This window comes from Osmerus eperlanus, chromosome 3 (genome assembly GCF_963692335.1).
Source record: "Osmerus eperlanus chromosome 3, fOsmEpe2.1, whole genome shotgun sequence".
Classification (NCBI taxonomy): Eukaryota; Metazoa; Chordata; class Actinopteri; order Osmeriformes; family Osmeridae; genus Osmerus; species Osmerus eperlanus.
In genome coordinates this window covers 10902338-10919927 of record NC_085020.1, presented here as the reverse complement: position 1 = coordinate 10919927, position 17590 = coordinate 10902338, and the positions used below count along the sequence as shown (strand labels likewise).

General features: G+C 47.1%; 1 protein-coding gene across 1 annotated transcript in view; it reads left to right on the top strand.

Moving 5' to 3' along the window:
• Nucleotides 1-17590, top strand: part of igsf3 (immunoglobulin superfamily, member 3) — a 53891-nt gene that overhangs the window by 24011 nt on the left and 12290 nt on the right. Inside the window, exons 3-6 of the mRNA XM_062457206.1 lie at nucleotides 1889-2308; nucleotides 9442-9828; nucleotides 12438-12845; nucleotides 14531-14944. Coding sequence (XP_062313190.1) covers nucleotides 1889-2308; nucleotides 9442-9828; nucleotides 12438-12845; nucleotides 14531-14944 — 1629 coding nt within the window. The remainder of the gene's footprint in view (nucleotides 1-1888; nucleotides 2309-9441; nucleotides 9829-12437; nucleotides 12846-14530; nucleotides 14945-17590) is intronic.

Here is a 17590-nt window from a genome sequence, read left to right as displayed (position 1 = left end):
CTTTTCGATCTCTTCTCCCTGATCTCTGTCTTTGTTCCCTTATCTTACTAGCTGTCTCTTTTCTGCTCCCGCTATCTCTTCATGTTGCTCACAAGCGCGTGCACACACACAGACACACAAATGCATGCACGTACATGCTCACCATGGACCGCTGCTTTTAGCATCTGTCCAAAGAGCTGACTTCGGAATTGACGCAATGTGGCCTTAGACATACTGCTGTGTCAATAGAATCCTTTACAATCATCTAAGAGCTTCTGTAGGCTAACACACAAACAAACACACACACACACACACACACACACATGCACACACACACATCTAGACAAAGCACTTCCAATTCCCAGCATGTAGACAGAGCTCAGCACAGTGTTACAGAAAGGCATGATGGCTGAAAGGCTGCCTGTTGTGTCTCTACCGTTGATGCCTTTATACACGCTGTCTGTTCTACATGCGTGTTAACAACTGCATGTGCCTGTGAGTCACCCGCCAGCCAGACTGTGGTCCCCTTCATTAAAAGTGAACCACATCCGAGCCCCAGTCTCTGGCCAGTCCAGTGATGGGCCACTTCCTAATGAGATAATACACACAAAGGAAATGAGTCAAAGACACAGCCAGGCAGGCAGATGTTCAGCGGGCTCGCACGCACACACACACATAGAGAAAATTTGGTACATGTCATCATGCTCCCTCACGGAATAGTCTTGTAGTCAGCATAACCTCGTCTCCCGAGCAACCACAATGTGTTTAGAGCTGTGTGGGGCTGACACGTTTCTGTCCTCATTCTCTCCTCTCGTTTACACTTTCCTTTCTCTCTTTTCTCTGACCCTTTCTATTAATCTTCTGTTCTGCTGTCCTCGTCCCTCTGTTCCCCCCGTCTTACATTCTATTTTTCTTTTCATCATCTCTCCCTCCCCCCCCCTTCTCTCTCCACTCACTCCATCTTCCTTCTGGTTTTACAGCCATAGATAAATAGATGACACATGTCCTCTCGTGCTCATAAGATCATTGCCTGTATATTTAGAACATGTGATCTTTTCAATCTTCAGGGGTGGGTGTGGGAGTGAAAATGGATGGGGAAGGGAGAGAAAGGTGGAAGAAAGATGTTGAAGGTGTAAGATGTGTAGAGAGAGTGTTGATAGGAGTTGTCCATTGTGTGAAGGTGCTCTGTTTTTTCGACTGAGAAAAGCAAGGGGTGGGGGGGGGGTCTGTGTGTGGTGGTTACAGGGGGTGGATGTAATGCGAGTGTTCTACCTGTTTCAACAATATCCTGGGTTTGTACCTGCCGTAATACATTACATTAACACCCCTCGGTAAACATCCAATAACATCATAAATAGCCCTTTATACGAGAACTGTCTCATAGGGCTTCACAGATGGCCATAGATCTGCACCTTTAACCAACCTAAACTCTCAAAAGAAACATTGAAGGAGTATTTCAGTGAGGGATCCTCCTCTAGAGACGGTTGGTGATGCAGAGGAGACCATGTGCAGACCACAGGCTCAATACAATACTGCAGCACAAACAGAGATAACAAAAGTAAACAAGGGATTGGATGGTGAAGACAAGAGTTTTTAATTAGCAGAGCCTTCGTAGTGGTATGGTGTTGGGCAGTTTGGGCAGGGGTCAGCTCCAGGGTTATTAGAGAGACCGGTGTCGACGAGGTCCAAACACAGTTGGAGATAGTGGAGGAGCAAACAACGCTAACCGTTGAGGTTCACGCCTCCTTCCTTCTACCTCCTTGAGGTCCAGCCTCGACAAAGCTGTTATCTATCCTGTCATGTCAGATCTGGGATCTGGAGGTGCTTGAACAGGAACAGAATCACTTGCACTGTGTTCATGTCTTTTTGAACTCACCCGTTTCTCTGTTTCTCTCTCCTCCATCTGCAGTCATCCCCGACTCCCTGTCCGTTACCGCGGCAGCCCAGACCCTCTCAGAGGTAGAAGGCAACACCCTCCAGCTCACCTGCGAGGTCTCCAAGACAACCGCCCAGCACACACACCTGTCGGTGGGCTGGTACCTACGCTCAACCGAGGATGCGGCGGCTCCATCCCAAGAGCTGATCACCTTATCACGGGATTTCGTGCTGCGCTCGGGAGGGCCTTACAGGCAGAGGATGGCTTCCGGGGACCTGCGATTGGACAAGACCAGCGCCACTGCATACAGGCTGACCATTCACATGCTGCAGCCAGTGGACCAGGGCCTGTTGTACTGCCAGGCGTCTGAGTGGATACAGGACCCAGACGGAAGCTGGTTTGCCATGACCCGCAAACAGGGGGAGAAGACACAGCTACGCATCCAACCCACTGGTAACTCTCTCTCTCACACACACACACACACACACACTCGCACACACACACACACACACACACACACACACACACACACACACTATGCGTCCAGCTTACTATGGAGAAGGAGACTCATACACTGTTATGTATTCCACACCACTAGTGAGTAGGGAGTCACACACAGGTATATTCCATACCACTGGTTAGAGGGGTAGATCTGGGAGGGAGAGTGAGAAGAAGCCTTGCCTGTCACTCGGCTACTTTTAGAGACAGAGTCACAAAGACAAAAGACCACCCTCCCGACACAAACACACACAACACGCACAACACACTTGGTCTCCGAGTAATGATCTCCATCTCACACTAAGCTCATTACAGTACTAACGAGGACTTAACCAAACCCCCACAGAGCACCCCTTGTTTTGTGTGCGCACATGTGAATCTGTGAGTGGGTTTCCTGTATAAAGCCTGTGTTTGTGCGTGCGCGCGCAAACAATCATCATATCCTGCAGCTGTTTAACCTGCAGGTCAGGGGTGAAACGCCTCCTCGTCTCCCAGCTTCTTGCTCACAGATTAAAGCTTGTCTCTATTAGAGTCAGTAACAAGGGACGACTGGAGGGGTGAAGGAGAGGAAGAGAGAGATGGTGGGAGGACACCCACCACCCATATTTATTTATCTATTATGCATCATGTTCAAGGTGGGAATGTTGTGCCTTTACCTTGCCTCGCAGTAATGTATAAGTGGTACAAACACGGAACGAGATATCACTGTTATACCGGAAATAAGCCGGCAGCGGAGGTAGTCACAGAGCTGAATTGATCTCTGTGTAAAAGGGAGAGCCGGCATGGCGGAACTACACCCACTCGATGTGACGTCATGCCTCTGATTCCGGAACGCTGGCACGCAATTTAAAAGCACACATGGTGCGGCATTATGCTGACTTTGGTTCAGTGTAATCAAGCAAAGCCAGCATAGTTATGGGTCTTATTTATGCCAATAGGGAGCTCTGTATAAAAAGGGTTAGAGATAGGGAGGGAATGGTGTAAAGAGCAAGAGAGAGTGAGGGTTGGAGAGAAGTAGGGTGAATCAGCTTATGATAATGATCTGGAAATAAGCTGCCAACTTCTTACCCACTGGACAAGGACACACTTACATACTCGCACAAACGCCATAACAAACACCTGTATTGCATAAAACTGTACAAAAGACTCTGCCAAGACTCTCAAGAACACAGGCATATGTGTGGTGCCTGAGTATTTGGAACTCAGTGAACTCAGCTAGCTAGTGTTCACCTCAGAAAGAGCAGCAGGCCCTGAACCAAAGGCAATCTCTCAGCCGATTCTGATCAGGGAGAGGGAGAGAGAAAAAGGAAATCAGACGGAAGAGAAGACAGAGGGTTATAGAGAACTACAGAGCCAGAAGGTGGTGGTGGGGGGGGGGGGGGTAAATATGAAGACACTTACACAGACGCGTGCATGCTAGCTCTTCTCTCTCTGCCTTGTTATCAGTCCCCCATCACTACCATGCTCTCCTATAATCTATAATGAATGAGAGTGTTGTAGCGTGACAACAGGAACAGTGTGTGTGAAAGTGTGTGTGTGTGAATGAGGAACAGAGAGCGAGAGAGAGAGGGTGTCTGTGATAGATGTCAGTATATTTGTGCATGCAAGTGTCTCTGCTTGTCGTGTCTTCAAGTGTTGCGTATATGTTTGTGTGCTTGTGTTACGACCACATGTTAATGTACACTGATCAGCCATAACATTATGACCACTGACAGGTGAAGTGAATAACACTGATTATATTGTTTTCATGGCATCTGTCAGTGAGTGGGATATATTAAGCATGAAAGTGAACATTTTGTCCTCAAAGTTGATGTGTTAGGAGCGGGAAAAATGGGCAAGCGAAAGGATTTGAGCAACTTTGACAAGGACCAAATTGTGACGGCTAGACGACTGGATCAGAGCATCTCCAAAAGGGCAGCTCTTGTGGGGTGTGCCCGGTCTGCAGTGGTCAGTACCTATCAAAAGTGGTCCAAGGAAGGATGAGCGTGCACTGGTGACAGGGTCACGGGCGGCCGAGGCTCATTGATGCACGTGGGGAACAAAGGCGGACAGGGTCCGAACCAACAGACAAGCTACTGTAGCTGCAATTGTGCCAAAAAGGTTCTGGAAAATGCTGGTTCTGATAGAAAGGTGTGAGAACACATAGTGTATTGCAGTTTGTTGTGTACTGCCTAGCCGCAAACCAGTCTGGGCCCTGCTGGCCCCTCTCCACTGCCCAAAGTGCTTACAGAGCATCAGAACTGGACCACGGAGCAATGGAAGAAGGTGACCTGGTCGGATGAATCACATTTTCTTTTACGCCACGTGGATGGCGGGGTGCGTGTGCTTCGCTTACCTGGGGAACACATGGTGCCAGGATGCACTATGGGAAGAAGGCAAGCCAGCGAAGGCAGTGTGACGCTTGGGCAACGTTCTGCAGGGAAACCTTGGGTCCTGCCATTCATGTGAATGAATTACATGTGAACACGTACCACCTACCTAAGCATTGTTACAGACCATGTAAACCCTTTTATGGGAACGGTATTCCCTGATGGCAGTGGCATCTTGCATCAGGATAATGCACAATGGCACGAAGCAAAAATGGTTCAGGAATGGTTTGAGGAACACGAGCTCAAGGCGTTGACTTGGTCTCAAAAATTCCCCAGATCTCAATCCAATCGAGCATCTGTGGGATGTGCTGGACAAACAAGTCCCGATTCATGGAGGCCCCACCTCACAACTTACAGGACCTACGACTGCTGCTAACGTTTTGGTGCCAGATACCACAGCACACCTTCAGAGGTCTAGTGGAGTCCATGCCTCAACGGGTCAGGGCTGTTTTGGCGGCAAAAGGGGGAGACCTACACATATTGTGTAGGTCTCCCCCTGATTCCCCACCTGATTCCCGGTCTGTAGGGAATCAGGTGGCTGAGCGGTTAGGGGATCGGGCTCGTAATCTGAAGGTTGCCAGTTCGATTCCCGGCCGTGCCAAATGACGTTGTGTCCTTGGGCAAGGCACTTCACCCTACTTGCCTCGGGGGAATGTCCCTGTACTTACTGTAAGTCGCTCTGGATAAGAGCGTCTGCTAAATGACTAAATGTCTAAATGTCTAAATATTAGGCAGATGGTCATAATGTTAACTTATGGCTGATCGGTGTATATATTTCTGTCTGTAAAGTTGTGTTGTATATTATTTTTCTCTCTGGTTCTCTTTCCTCACTCTCATTCATAAATTGAGGTGCATATGAAATACATTGGTATTAACGCTGCTGCTGGTAAAACCACTGACAAAGGAAATCTAATAGACATTTGTCACGGAGTACAGTACATGAATAATCAAAATGAAACGACTACTCCCGTGCATAGGTAGGGACAAATGTAGGAAGAAGAAAATGGCAACAAGAGTTTGCTCACCCAGATGATACCCATAGGTCTGGCTCATGGACAATAATACACCTCTATTAACTATCCTTCATCAACCTACCTCCCTCCCTCCCTCCCACTAGCTCTCATCTTTCACTGCATCTCATCAACTGTTCTCTGTCCCTCTCTGCAGGTTTGAACATAATCCTAATCAGGTCTCACTCTCCACCTCTCGCTCTGTCTACATGTATTTTTATTTCCTTCTCTCTCTCTCTCCATCCATTTTCATCAGCTCTCTGTGGCTTCTGGGAGAGTTGAGACTGCATGTCCTTGTCGAAATAGGTCAGAGCTCCTTCAGCTTAGACCCTGAAAAACAATCTTGCATGAATATGTGCACAAACGCTAACTTGAACACACACAGTCCTACAGCCCCCAGGCCCTCAGACAAGCTTAGATGTCACAATACGATCTCCTGCCGGTCCATTGGACAGTACAGGACAGGCCGCCACTGGCCTTTGTTTTGGCAACTGGGTTTCTGCTCTGTTCCTGCTGACCTGTGTGAGTGTCTGTGTGTGTGCATGCGTGAGAGCACGAGCAAGATCTACTTTTTTTGTGATGGGTGTTATTATAAGGCTTGCTGTGTGTGTGTGTGTGTGTGTGTGTGTGTGTGTGTGTGTGTGTGTGTGTGTGTGTGTGTGCGTGCGTGCGTGCGTGTGTGTGGGGGGGGGGTTGTGTGTGAGTAACATGGCTCCTTTCCCACATCCCTTTTGCGCCCCTGTAGGTAAAGTTTGACCATAGCCATGGCAGGCTTTGAACTTTTCCACACCAGGCAGTCAGTTTACGGTGTTTGTAATTATAGCCTGGGGCAGGACTTCAGTCTCTGGTAGAGAAAACACACACACTCTCCATGCCTACAGGGCTACACACACTAGGGATGGTAAGATTCACGCATTTGCATCGGTACACCGGCATTTAAATTCACAAAGCAATTGCCCCGATTTAAAAAGTGTGCATTGGAGACAATTTGGAATGAACTCTGGTTAGTTAAAGTTGCAAGGAGGCAGGTGTCTTGCTCAGGCCCCAAGGACTTGCAGTGTTGACTGTTTGGTGTATTTTGAATAGAGTTCATAGAATTCAGAACGAGACGGGTGCCACAATGGAAATGCACTACCATGCTCCCCAACCTTGCAACTCCTCCCTAGTACCCTGCAGCGACGGACAGTGTGTTGGCTTCCACAGGCTGGTAGAACTCCAATGGCCTGCTGCACACGCCAAAGGACCCAAGCCTCCTAAGAAAGAACAGTCTGCTCTGTTCTGCCCGATAGAGGGCCTCAGTGTTGGCGGTGTAGTTTACTGTTTATGTGCACTCCCCGGAACTTGTACAAGTTTACCATCTCAATCTCCTCCCTGTTCGTTTCGTACATACATTCATACAAGTAGACACTGATAAACTTCCCCCCTTCATATCGGTCGCTGAACTAAAACTTTGCGCATGCCTGAGACCGCGAAAGTGAGCCAGCTTGAATACTTCCATGTCCTTTTTCAAGATTCAGGATCATTGCCATTTATGGCCCACTACTAACTCATTTGTTTAGTATACATAGAACTGAGAGTATTTCAGACAAAATCTCTCCATAACATTGTTGAGTAGAGTGCTGCTTTTCCTGTCATAGTTTATTGCAACATCTCTATGAGCCCCAAGAAATGGGGTGAAATAAAATCTATTGACAAAATAAAGAAAAAAATGAAATATTGTGATGCATATGTATCCCACTATCAAAGCATTACTGTAATTGATGGAAAAACTTGTAAATGTGCATAGTGATGCCTAGTGGTTGGATTGGTAACATTACAAGCAGACACAGATTTGGAAATGATTGAAATTGATATTGAAATCGGGATAAACAGTATCATCATGGTCAAGTTAACTGCAAGCACTTAAGGTGAGCCATGTCTTAGCCAAATACACTTAAAATTACACTCCAAAGAAATCCGATTGCACTAGGTATTTGAGAACTGTTGGAAAGGAGTTCAGGTGATGTCGGTACAGGGCTATTTTCATATTTTTTTAAATACAGGAATGAATAGTGTAGGCTGGGAGGCACCCCTGCCACGACTCTTATGCTAAAGACTAGACATGCGGGGTGAAGTCTTCAAGTCTGCTTGATGGTTCTCACACCTCAACTCCTCTACAGACATTACAAAGTAACAACAGCAGGGCTTTGATTGCTTTCCAAGAATATGTGCGTCTCCGGTCAGGCCCGCTGTAAAAATAGAAATTATGTGTTAACATGCATTAAATGCGCTAATGGCCTTCCATACCTAACTAGATTAATTTCTCTTTCCATGATTTAGATTTGTAGATTACACATCTCCAAAGATTATAATAATCCCACTACATTTGGACACGTTTAGAGGAGAAACGTTAACAAATTATACCATTTAATTATACATTTAATAGACTGACATTTCCCCTTATTTCAGTGTAACTATATGGTCTGGTTTGGGAACTGCACAATAGAAAGCACACAAAATCAGTTTATTTAGAAGAACTAGCAATCAGTCAGTCACAGTCTGAAATATACAGTATACCACAGGCACTGCATGTTATATTTCTCCTCTCTAAACTGTTTCTCAAGCCCCCTCTCTCGTTCCCACAGCTGTCAGTGGTCAATTCTCATCAAATCTCTTGGCCAAGTCTTGCAAAAATTCGAGGCGTATCCAGGCCACAGATTATCATGGAGGACAAAAGAGCTACACGTTCCACCGAATTGCTACAAATCAAATGGTTGGCGACACTTCAGTTAAAATAAAGAGGGGGACAATTCGCATGCAATTTGCAAGAAGTACACACTAGAGAAACAAATATGTGAAGAAGAAAAGCACTCTTTATGAGCAAAATGATGATTTGTGTTCTGCTGGAGAAGAACTGAAGAAATTCAATTTGCAACTTTTCAAAACTTTCCTTCTGTACCATATTGAATAATGAGTCGCATCGTACCATGTTCAATTGCATTGGGTTGAATGAAATCGTGTTGAATCGCACTGCCTCACAAAATGGGTGAAATCATATTGTGTCGCGAGAATAGTTACTTCATATGTATCTTTACAGTATCGGATTGTTCGGAGTGCATCAAGATGTGTGTTACATCGGCCTCAGTGGTGGAGATGCACATCCCTATCACACACCAAGCACACACACACAGATGCAGCTCCTCTTGAGCATATTAATACTGTAAATAACAGCATTCATGAGAGGCATCTGCAGGGAGAGGAGGTGGTCTTTTAAGACTGCTTTTAGGGAATCATAATAAGATGTGTGTTCTTGGAGAGGTCAAATCAAGGGGAGAGGAAGGAGCTATGTTTTGGAGGGGAAGGTTTACCTTAAATCCTCACTAAAACCCCTTGGCCATGGATATTATTGAATATTTTGCATATTTATGTCAGGAATATTTCATTAGTTCATTCGACTGGTGAGGAGCACAGCCATGCACGTTCAGCTAGAGAAACATGATGTTCTTTTAACTCATAGTTATTTTATTTCATAATAAATTATGGAACCGATTTCAATATGAATAATGAACTGCTTTTGGTAATATAAAGGATTTAACAAGGAAAGTTTTCTCCTACAAAATAGTTCTCTATTTTGACTTTCTCCCTCCACTCCTCTTCTCCCTCGCCCCTTCTCTTAACCCTCTCTGACCTTTCTCTTATCCTCCCCTTTCTCTTCTCTCCTCACCAACAGACCGTGACTTCAGCATACAGGTGAATGTGGAGCGTCGCTCCTTCACAGCAGGTGAGCCCCTGGAGCTGCGCTGCACCATAGAGGCCCAAAGCGTTGCCGAGCGCTTCTTCTCCGTGTCCTGGGTGTTCAGCAGCTCGCCGCTTGCCCTCATCGGACCCAGCGCCGTGCCTGTCCTGGGGCCCAACTATGTGGCCCGTGAGGCCGCCGGTCACATGACCATCCGCAAAGAGGCTCCCAACGTGCACCTGCTGAAGCTGCAGCGCCTTCGCCCCGAGGATGCTGGGAAGTACCTCTGCCGTGTCATCGAGAGGGAGAGGACACCGACAGGAGATTTTATCGACCGCAGCAAGAGGTCCCGTAATGTACAGATCACCGTCCAGCCCCTCCGTGAGTAGAAGCTTCCTATTGGCCTCTGTGGTAGCAACCTAGCCTCTGCCCGTCTGACTGTTACACTACGCCTCATTGATGCATTGGTTAAAATAAACTCTGTTTTAAGTTTTATCACCACTTCTCTCACTCGCTTGTTTTCTCGCTCTCTCATCGCTCTGTACCTCTCTCTCTCCTCCTTTATCGCTCTCTGTCACAATAAAGAATCTGTCTTTATTTCAGTTTGCTGGTGATAGTGATGCGATCTCTCTTTGTACTCCTCTGTTCTGCCCTCCTTTGTGTGTATAGGGCCAAAGGTTGGTAATGCTCTATTATGTTCTCCTCTTCCCTGGATGAGCCAGGGGCTGGGGCCAGGATAATGGAGGGAGAGAGATGGAAAGTAGCAATGGCTGGCAGAGGCAGAGCTAACAGCCGTGAAATGAGAGCGTAGAGAAGTGAGAAAAGCAGAGAATGAGGCCTTACTCTCCAGGGCAAGCTAATGGATCCCCAGGCTAAATTAATGTGTTCTGCTGGGTCAGAAAGGCCCCAGCTGGGCAATGCGATGTTTCCAGTAGGGCGTGGAGAGACTAGGAGATGATTGAAACTAATTTCCTATAAAGGCTTCAATGCTACTGCATAATCTCTCACTACACTCTCTGTCGTCTACAGCTATCCACTCTCTCTCTTCCTCTCTCTGCTCCTCTCTCCCCATTAGTACCTAGTTCCTGCTATCTCCGAGTCCCAGAGAGACTGTAGTGTAGGTCTCTCTTTTGGTCACTTTCTGGGGCGGTGTTGGTCTTCCCTAACAAAGACCCATAAGGCAACCCCTCCAAAACACCCCCACCTCTATCTCCCCTGCCCCACACCCATCTCTACCCCTCCCTACCAGCCCTGCCACACCACCAGACCAAACAATGCCCCTGCCTCTGGAATTCCTGGCGAACCATGTGTTTGTCTAACAAAGAGCCTGACTGTCCCATAACAGCTGTTTAATATGGTCCTGTGAATGTCTAATAACTATGATTACAGAAAGCGACGGTCTTGTAGGTTGAGTCTGTTAGAGTTGGTGCTGTAGGTTTAGACCGAATTTTTGGGAGGAGACGAACAGGGGAGACGGGGAGTGAGGTGTGGGGTTGGACAGGGCTGGTTGGAGGAGAAGAGAGAGATGTAAAACAGAGTTGACACACCAAACCTGATGGATGAGTTTATCTTGAGCTGCACGTAAAGCCCCTCGCACACTGCTGTGAATCCCAAACAGAGGGAGGACGAGGGAGGGAGGGAGGGATGGAGAGAGGGAGCGAAATTCGAGTTGAAACGAGAAGACTGAAAAAGGGACTGAAAAAGAGAAAAACAGAGATGGAAGAAGGCGAGGAGAGAGAGAAACGCCACTATAGAGTGAGACGAGAGCCGGTAGTATAAAGTATTTAGCTTGCAGGGAGACATGAAATGAATCAGATGAGACTCCGAGCGAGGGATGAGAGAAGGAAAGAGGAAGGGGAGAAAGAGAGGGACATCCTTTTGTTCAGTGCGGTGTGAAAGAGCTTAAAGGAAGCTTTACTCTGTATTTTAGGGGAGAGCCGTGTCTAGTTACCGAAGGTTTCACTGTGAACCCCTCTTCTATCACACCCTGAACAAAGAGAGAGAGGGAGAATAAGGGTAGGGGTGGGTTACAGAGGCTATTAGGGGCCTGTCCGTTCCTGTCTTCACCCCTTTCCCTTCTCTTTCTTTCTCCTCTGCTATTCTCTTCTCCTCTCCTGGGTCTGATCCCTGCTATGTTGAGTCGGACATGTAAGCTAGTGTACACCAGCTCATTCTTCTGCAGGTGTCAGGAGAACCTTAACTCTCTCCGTCGGTCTGCACAGCTGCCTGTCTGCACAGCTGTTTGCCTGCACAGCTGTCTGTCTTATCTGCTCAGCTGCCTGTCTGTCTGCACAGCTGCCTGTCTGCAAACCTGTCTGTCTGCTCAGCTGTCAGTGCCTGGAGACAGTATGGGTTGACTGATCTCTGCAGACAGTCAGTCCCCGTCAGAAACATGCATGACCTGCTGGTCTGCCTCAGGTTCTGTCAGTCGGTTGGTTCTTCATATTGTTAAATATCTCATAAATGTACATAGAAGTACATTGGTTTCCTCTCCAGTTTCTACCCTTGACCCCTATACTTTCTCTCTTTCCAGTCTGTTACATCTTTGTACACCTACATTTCGTACATCCATCCTTCTCCTCAAAATTGATCTGGCCCATAAGGCCATTAACCAGCATGTGCTGAATAAATGCATTGCAATTATATTACAGACAAAGAAGATAATTATGTATCAAGGGGAAGGTCTAGTCCTGTGGTTAGGGCAGTTGAATTCAGACAAAGAGGTTTACAGGATCATATTCTGTGCTGTTTGTTGTTTTGGATAAAAGTGTCTGAATGATTATTATTCATATTACAGATCATAAGCAATATTTCTGCATTAATTCTCTACCGTATATTCATCATCCCTTACTTCTTCCCCTTTACTCCACATCTCCACCCTCCACCCCTCTCCTTGTTTCCTCCCATTCACCGTCTCCCTCCATTCCATCCATCCAACTTCTCTCCCTGTCTTTCTCCTCCACCCATTCCCCTCTCTCTTCCTCCCTCAGAAAGCAACATCACCATCTCCTTGTCCACAAACTCCTCCGAAGTTCAGGAGGGGGGCGTGGTCCAGTTCACCTGTACTGCCCGCTCCTACACCGGCCCTCTCTCCATGGGCTGGCAGTGGACCGACCAGTCGAGCTCTGAACCTGCCCAGGACCTGGCCACAGTGGACCAGGACGGCAGCGTCCGACCCGGCCCTCGGTACATGGAACGAGCCAGCTACGGGGAGGTGCGGGTTGAGCGCGTCCGTCCTGCCACCTTCATCCTGTCTCTGTACAACGCCGGGCCCGGGGATGAGGGTCAGTACCGCTGCTCGGTGTCGGAGTGGCTTCAGACCGGGACCGAACCAGAACTGAGTTGGGAGAAGATAGGAGAGAAGTCTGCCACCAAGAGCGTCACCGTCAAGACTGTCGGTAGGTCCACACGAAGACCCACACGTGCACCCTCGCATGCGGTCTCAGTAGGATTTCACGTTTTCACAGTGGCAGTAAAGGTGTGATGAAGAGAGAGAAAGAAAGCGAGGGAAAAAGAGAGCGGTGTACAGAGGGAGGGAGACAGAGAGAGCGAGAACGGCATGGTTAATTCATAGGGTCTTCTGAGGGAATGTGCCAACACAATGTCTTTATCCTAACAGAACAAACAAGAACACTCAAGAACGCTGAATAATATTGGACAGATTAAACAAAATAAAGCGTGTACAAGGTGTACTCATTCGAGCACTCTCTTTTACCGCTGCACACATTCACACTTGAACAAAAACTAACACAAATGTTCAGAATGCCAATGTAGTAAAATGTGTTTAGCAGTTATGTGGCTGCTGTCTGTCAGAGCAAGCTGGATGCTCCTCATGTAAAGCCGAGTTCAGCTACACACACAGCTGAACAGCCATGTACATGCTGGGGAAGTCACTGAAGCTGTACTCTGAAGGGCTAGAAAGCCAAGAGCTCAGCTCAGCCCTCACACACACGCACACACACACACACACACGCACACACACACACACACACACGCACACACACGCACGCACACACACACACACACACACACACATACTCTTTGCTGGGATTTGGCCCTGTAGCATGCCACTGGGAAGTAGGGAAGACAAGACATCAGCTTCTATGTGGCCATTTGTTGAGACAGAGCAACAACAGCTACATTATGTAAATACAGTATGATGGAGAGTGCTGTTATTGTGAGAGTGTTTTGGAGTAAGGGATGGAGACAGAGACATTGAGAGAAGGGACAAAGAGAGCTGGAAGGGTTGAGGGGCCCCCTGCTGGGGTTTTGTGTCGCCTTCCTCCATCTACGTCATATTGAGTATGTATATTGATCAGAAAAACATTTCTGTATATCCTCATTTCATGTATGTCTCCTCTCATACACAGTTACTCATACGTGCACAAAGCCTCACAAGGTCTGAAACTAGATCCCTGTCAGGTTCTGTTCCTCAGTACAGACGTACAGAGAGGGAGACTTATGGGAAGTGGGAGAGGGAGATGGGCTGAAGGAGAGATGGAGGGAGAGAAGAGATGGATGGATTGAAGGAGATACAGAGGGATGGGTTGAAGGAGAGATGGAGGGAGATAGTTTTAGTGTGATAGTGAGAGGAGAGAGAGGAGAGAGAGGAGAGAGAGGAGAGAGAGAGAGAGAGAGAGAGAGAGAGAGAGAGAGAGAGAGAGAGAGAGAGAGAGAGAGAGAGAGAGAGAGAGAGAGAGAGAGAGAGAGACTGAGTCTGTCAGTCAGTCAAGGAAAATCCTCCCTTCAGTCTTGACCAGTGTATCACCATTATTTTAAGCCTCACACACATGACAATTGTGTTCCTTGTGTTGTATCTCCACCCCTGGGGAGGCAACACGGATCTAGACAGCTTTCAGGTGCATTAGAGCAGACTCTGGAACCAACACCTATGCACTCTGGGTAAAGAGGAGTAAGGCTGTATCTCACTTTCCTGTGATGGGATTACGTCTTGGACTACTATCTTAAAAATGGTAGTCAATTAACTAATCAATGTGTTTTATGAGGCCAAATATAATTATTTGACTTTGGTTGGACACTAAAACTTTGTAAACTCTAATCTAATCTAACCTTGCCTTCCCAGAATCTTCCTTTGTTGTGTCTGCCTCGTCACGAACGCCCAGCGTGACCTATGGTGAATCGTTCGACCTCCAGTGCCTGGTCAAGCCTCGCCACAACCCCCGTGTGCCTGCCTCCGTCACCTGGCGCTTCCTTCCTGCCTCGGCCGGCGAAGGGACCGAGTTCCGTGACCTGGTGACCTTCACACGAGAGGGAACCCTCCAATGGGGCGAGCAGCTACTGGGCCTGGGCACGCGCACCACTGTGGACCGTTCCCATACCAATACCAACTTCCGCCTGTCTATCACACGGGCAGGAAGGCGGGAGGCGGGGACTTATCAATGCTCCGCCCAGCTATGGAGAAGAAACTATGATGACACCTGGAGTAAGATCGCCAACCGCACCTCCAACCTGCTGGGGATCAGTGTTCTACAGCCTGGTAGGATACCCTTACACACACACACACACACACACAGCATGAATCCTGTATAGCTTCGGGGAATTCTCTCAGTTCTAATTGCTTTCAGTATCTGGGGTCAATTGGTGTGTGTGTGTGTGTGTGTGTGTGTGAGAGAGAGAGAGAGAGAGAGAGAGAGAGAGAGAGAGAGAGAGAGAGAGAGAGAGAGAGAGAGAGAGGAGAGAGAGAGAGAGAGAGAGAGAGAGAGAGAGAGAGAGAGAGAGAGAGAGAGAGAGAGAGGAGAGAGAGGAGAGAGAGAGAGAGAGGAGAGAGAGAGAGAGAGAGAGAGAGAGAGAGAGAGAGAGAGAGAGAGAGAGAGAGAGAGAGAGAGAGAGAGAGAGAGAGAGAGAGAGAGAGAGAGAGAGAGAGAGATGATGTCATTTGAGATGACAAATGTTTTTATAGAACTGACATGGTAGCAGGTTTCTGATCTTAAGCAAAGAAAAAGGTTTCCATGTAATAATGGGACGTTGAGTGTTCTGCACACTCTTTCTCTCTCTCTTTCTCTCATACACGCACACACACTCACATCAAGCTGGTCAGTCGGTAGAATATGTTCATTCTTGGTTCACTCTTTTTCTTGCTAATTCCCCTACAGTTATAAGCACGCACATGTATATGTTGCCACTACTTACAAGAGGTGACACATGCACACACCTACACACACACACACTGGTGTTTATCAGTGATTACCCCTGGAAGCATGGTGTGTAGAATTAACTGGGAGGCTCCTTTCTGTTTGTTTTTCTGTGTGTGTGTGTGTGTGTGCATGTGTGTGTGTGTGTGTGATAGAGAGGGTGAGTGGGTGGGTTCCTTTGAGGTTTTTTCAGGTGAGGAGGAGGACCTGCCCAACCGTGAGATTAGGCCAATGACTACTGGTCAATATCTGTCTGTCACACACACAGACACACACACTCTTCCATATGGCCTAGCTACCTCTGTTGATCTGGCTTACTTTAACTCACACAAAGATACACACACACACACAGACAACTGTGCTTGATTGGCTGTCTGACCTCAGCATCTCAAGAAGAGTGATCAGTCCGTCTGCACCCTTCAGGAGGCATTTGACCATCGACTTCTCATCCTGAATGCTCCTTTAGTTTCCCTTATGTGCTTCTTGCTTTGATTACCTTCCATGCAGACCAGCAGGGAAAACACACTCTTTTTCTCTCTCACACACACACACACACACACACACACACACACACACACACACACACACACACACACACACACACACACACACACACACATAGACATTCTGTCTCATTCCTTTTGTTGTCTCTGAGCACCCCTGGGGAAACATGATTTATCCAGCTTTCTGATGCATCAGAACAGACTCTGGAACTAACACTAAGGCACTATGGTACCGAGGAGTAAGGCTCTATCTCACTTCCTTGTGATGGCGAAAAGGATCGTCTTGGTTGAATAAGGACCCTATGTGTCTTGTGAGACCAAATCATTCACTCTGGTTGGGCAATAAAGTTTGCAGTTCAAATAAAAGAGAAAGAAATAGAGCTCTTTTCTGGTCCAATCTCTGTGACTATTTGATCAGTTACTTTCGAGATGCGTGAGATAAAAGTTCCTGAGGCAACGATCAGTTATCATGGCGAAGCCATCGGTTACGACAATTTCAGGATTGTTCAGTCCTTAAACCAGCATGTTATTGTCAGTTTCCACTACACACACAATAGCATGTTGTTTATCTCATAGTTCCTGTGTTTGCTTCAGAAAGGTCCTTCTGTTGTCAGGCCTTCACTGATGATTCATCTGGCTGAAAATATCTCTCATCTCATCAGTTTTTTTTGTCTTTCTCTCTCTGTCTTTCTCTGTCTTTTTTCCCTCTGTATATTTGAACCACTCATGGCTACAGTAAACAGTTTAATGGCATTTGCAGTGTTCTCTCTCAAAGAAGCAGAAAGGCTCGCTGTGTGGTGGAGTGTGAACGGCAGCATCTGACCAAATCTATTATTGAGAGCCTTTAAATCCTGCTTCCAGAGGCTCTTGCTCATTATGCATGTATTCGTCTGAATGCCTATGTGACATCTGCCTTGCTTGCTTATACATTTAAAAGCAACTGCTTGTTCATGAAGAGGAGGTAGACCTGGACCCAAACCACTCATCTCAGTCCCTTCTTGGGTCTATCCCTATTCCTTTGTTTCTTTAATCGTGGTTTAGGCTGGGCAGGGCTAAAATTGGGAGGTGTACACATGTGATGTGGTAATAATGTTTGCATAACCTCATACAACCTATAAAATGAGTACTGAGAGCACTACCGTAACCCCAGCTTTCTCCCAATCCCCCAAGCCCCCAGAGCACCATAACAAGCTACTGCATATTGCTAGTCCTCTCCAGAGGTGTGCTCTTTTGTAGACCCAGAGTGTCTCTGTTTTTCCTCCATTTCCTCCAGAGCTCCATATGTTGGATAGTTGTACAGAACACACACACACACACACTCTCCTCTCTCATACACACACACACAAACTCAATGTGCTGAATCTTTGTAATGAAGATGCTGCGCAGAGCTGCTGGTTTTGGGAATTGAGTACATTTTCATCTGTGTGTGTGTGTGTGTGTGTGTAGTTGAGGAATAGGATATTAATGATCACATTTTATTGGCTCTGC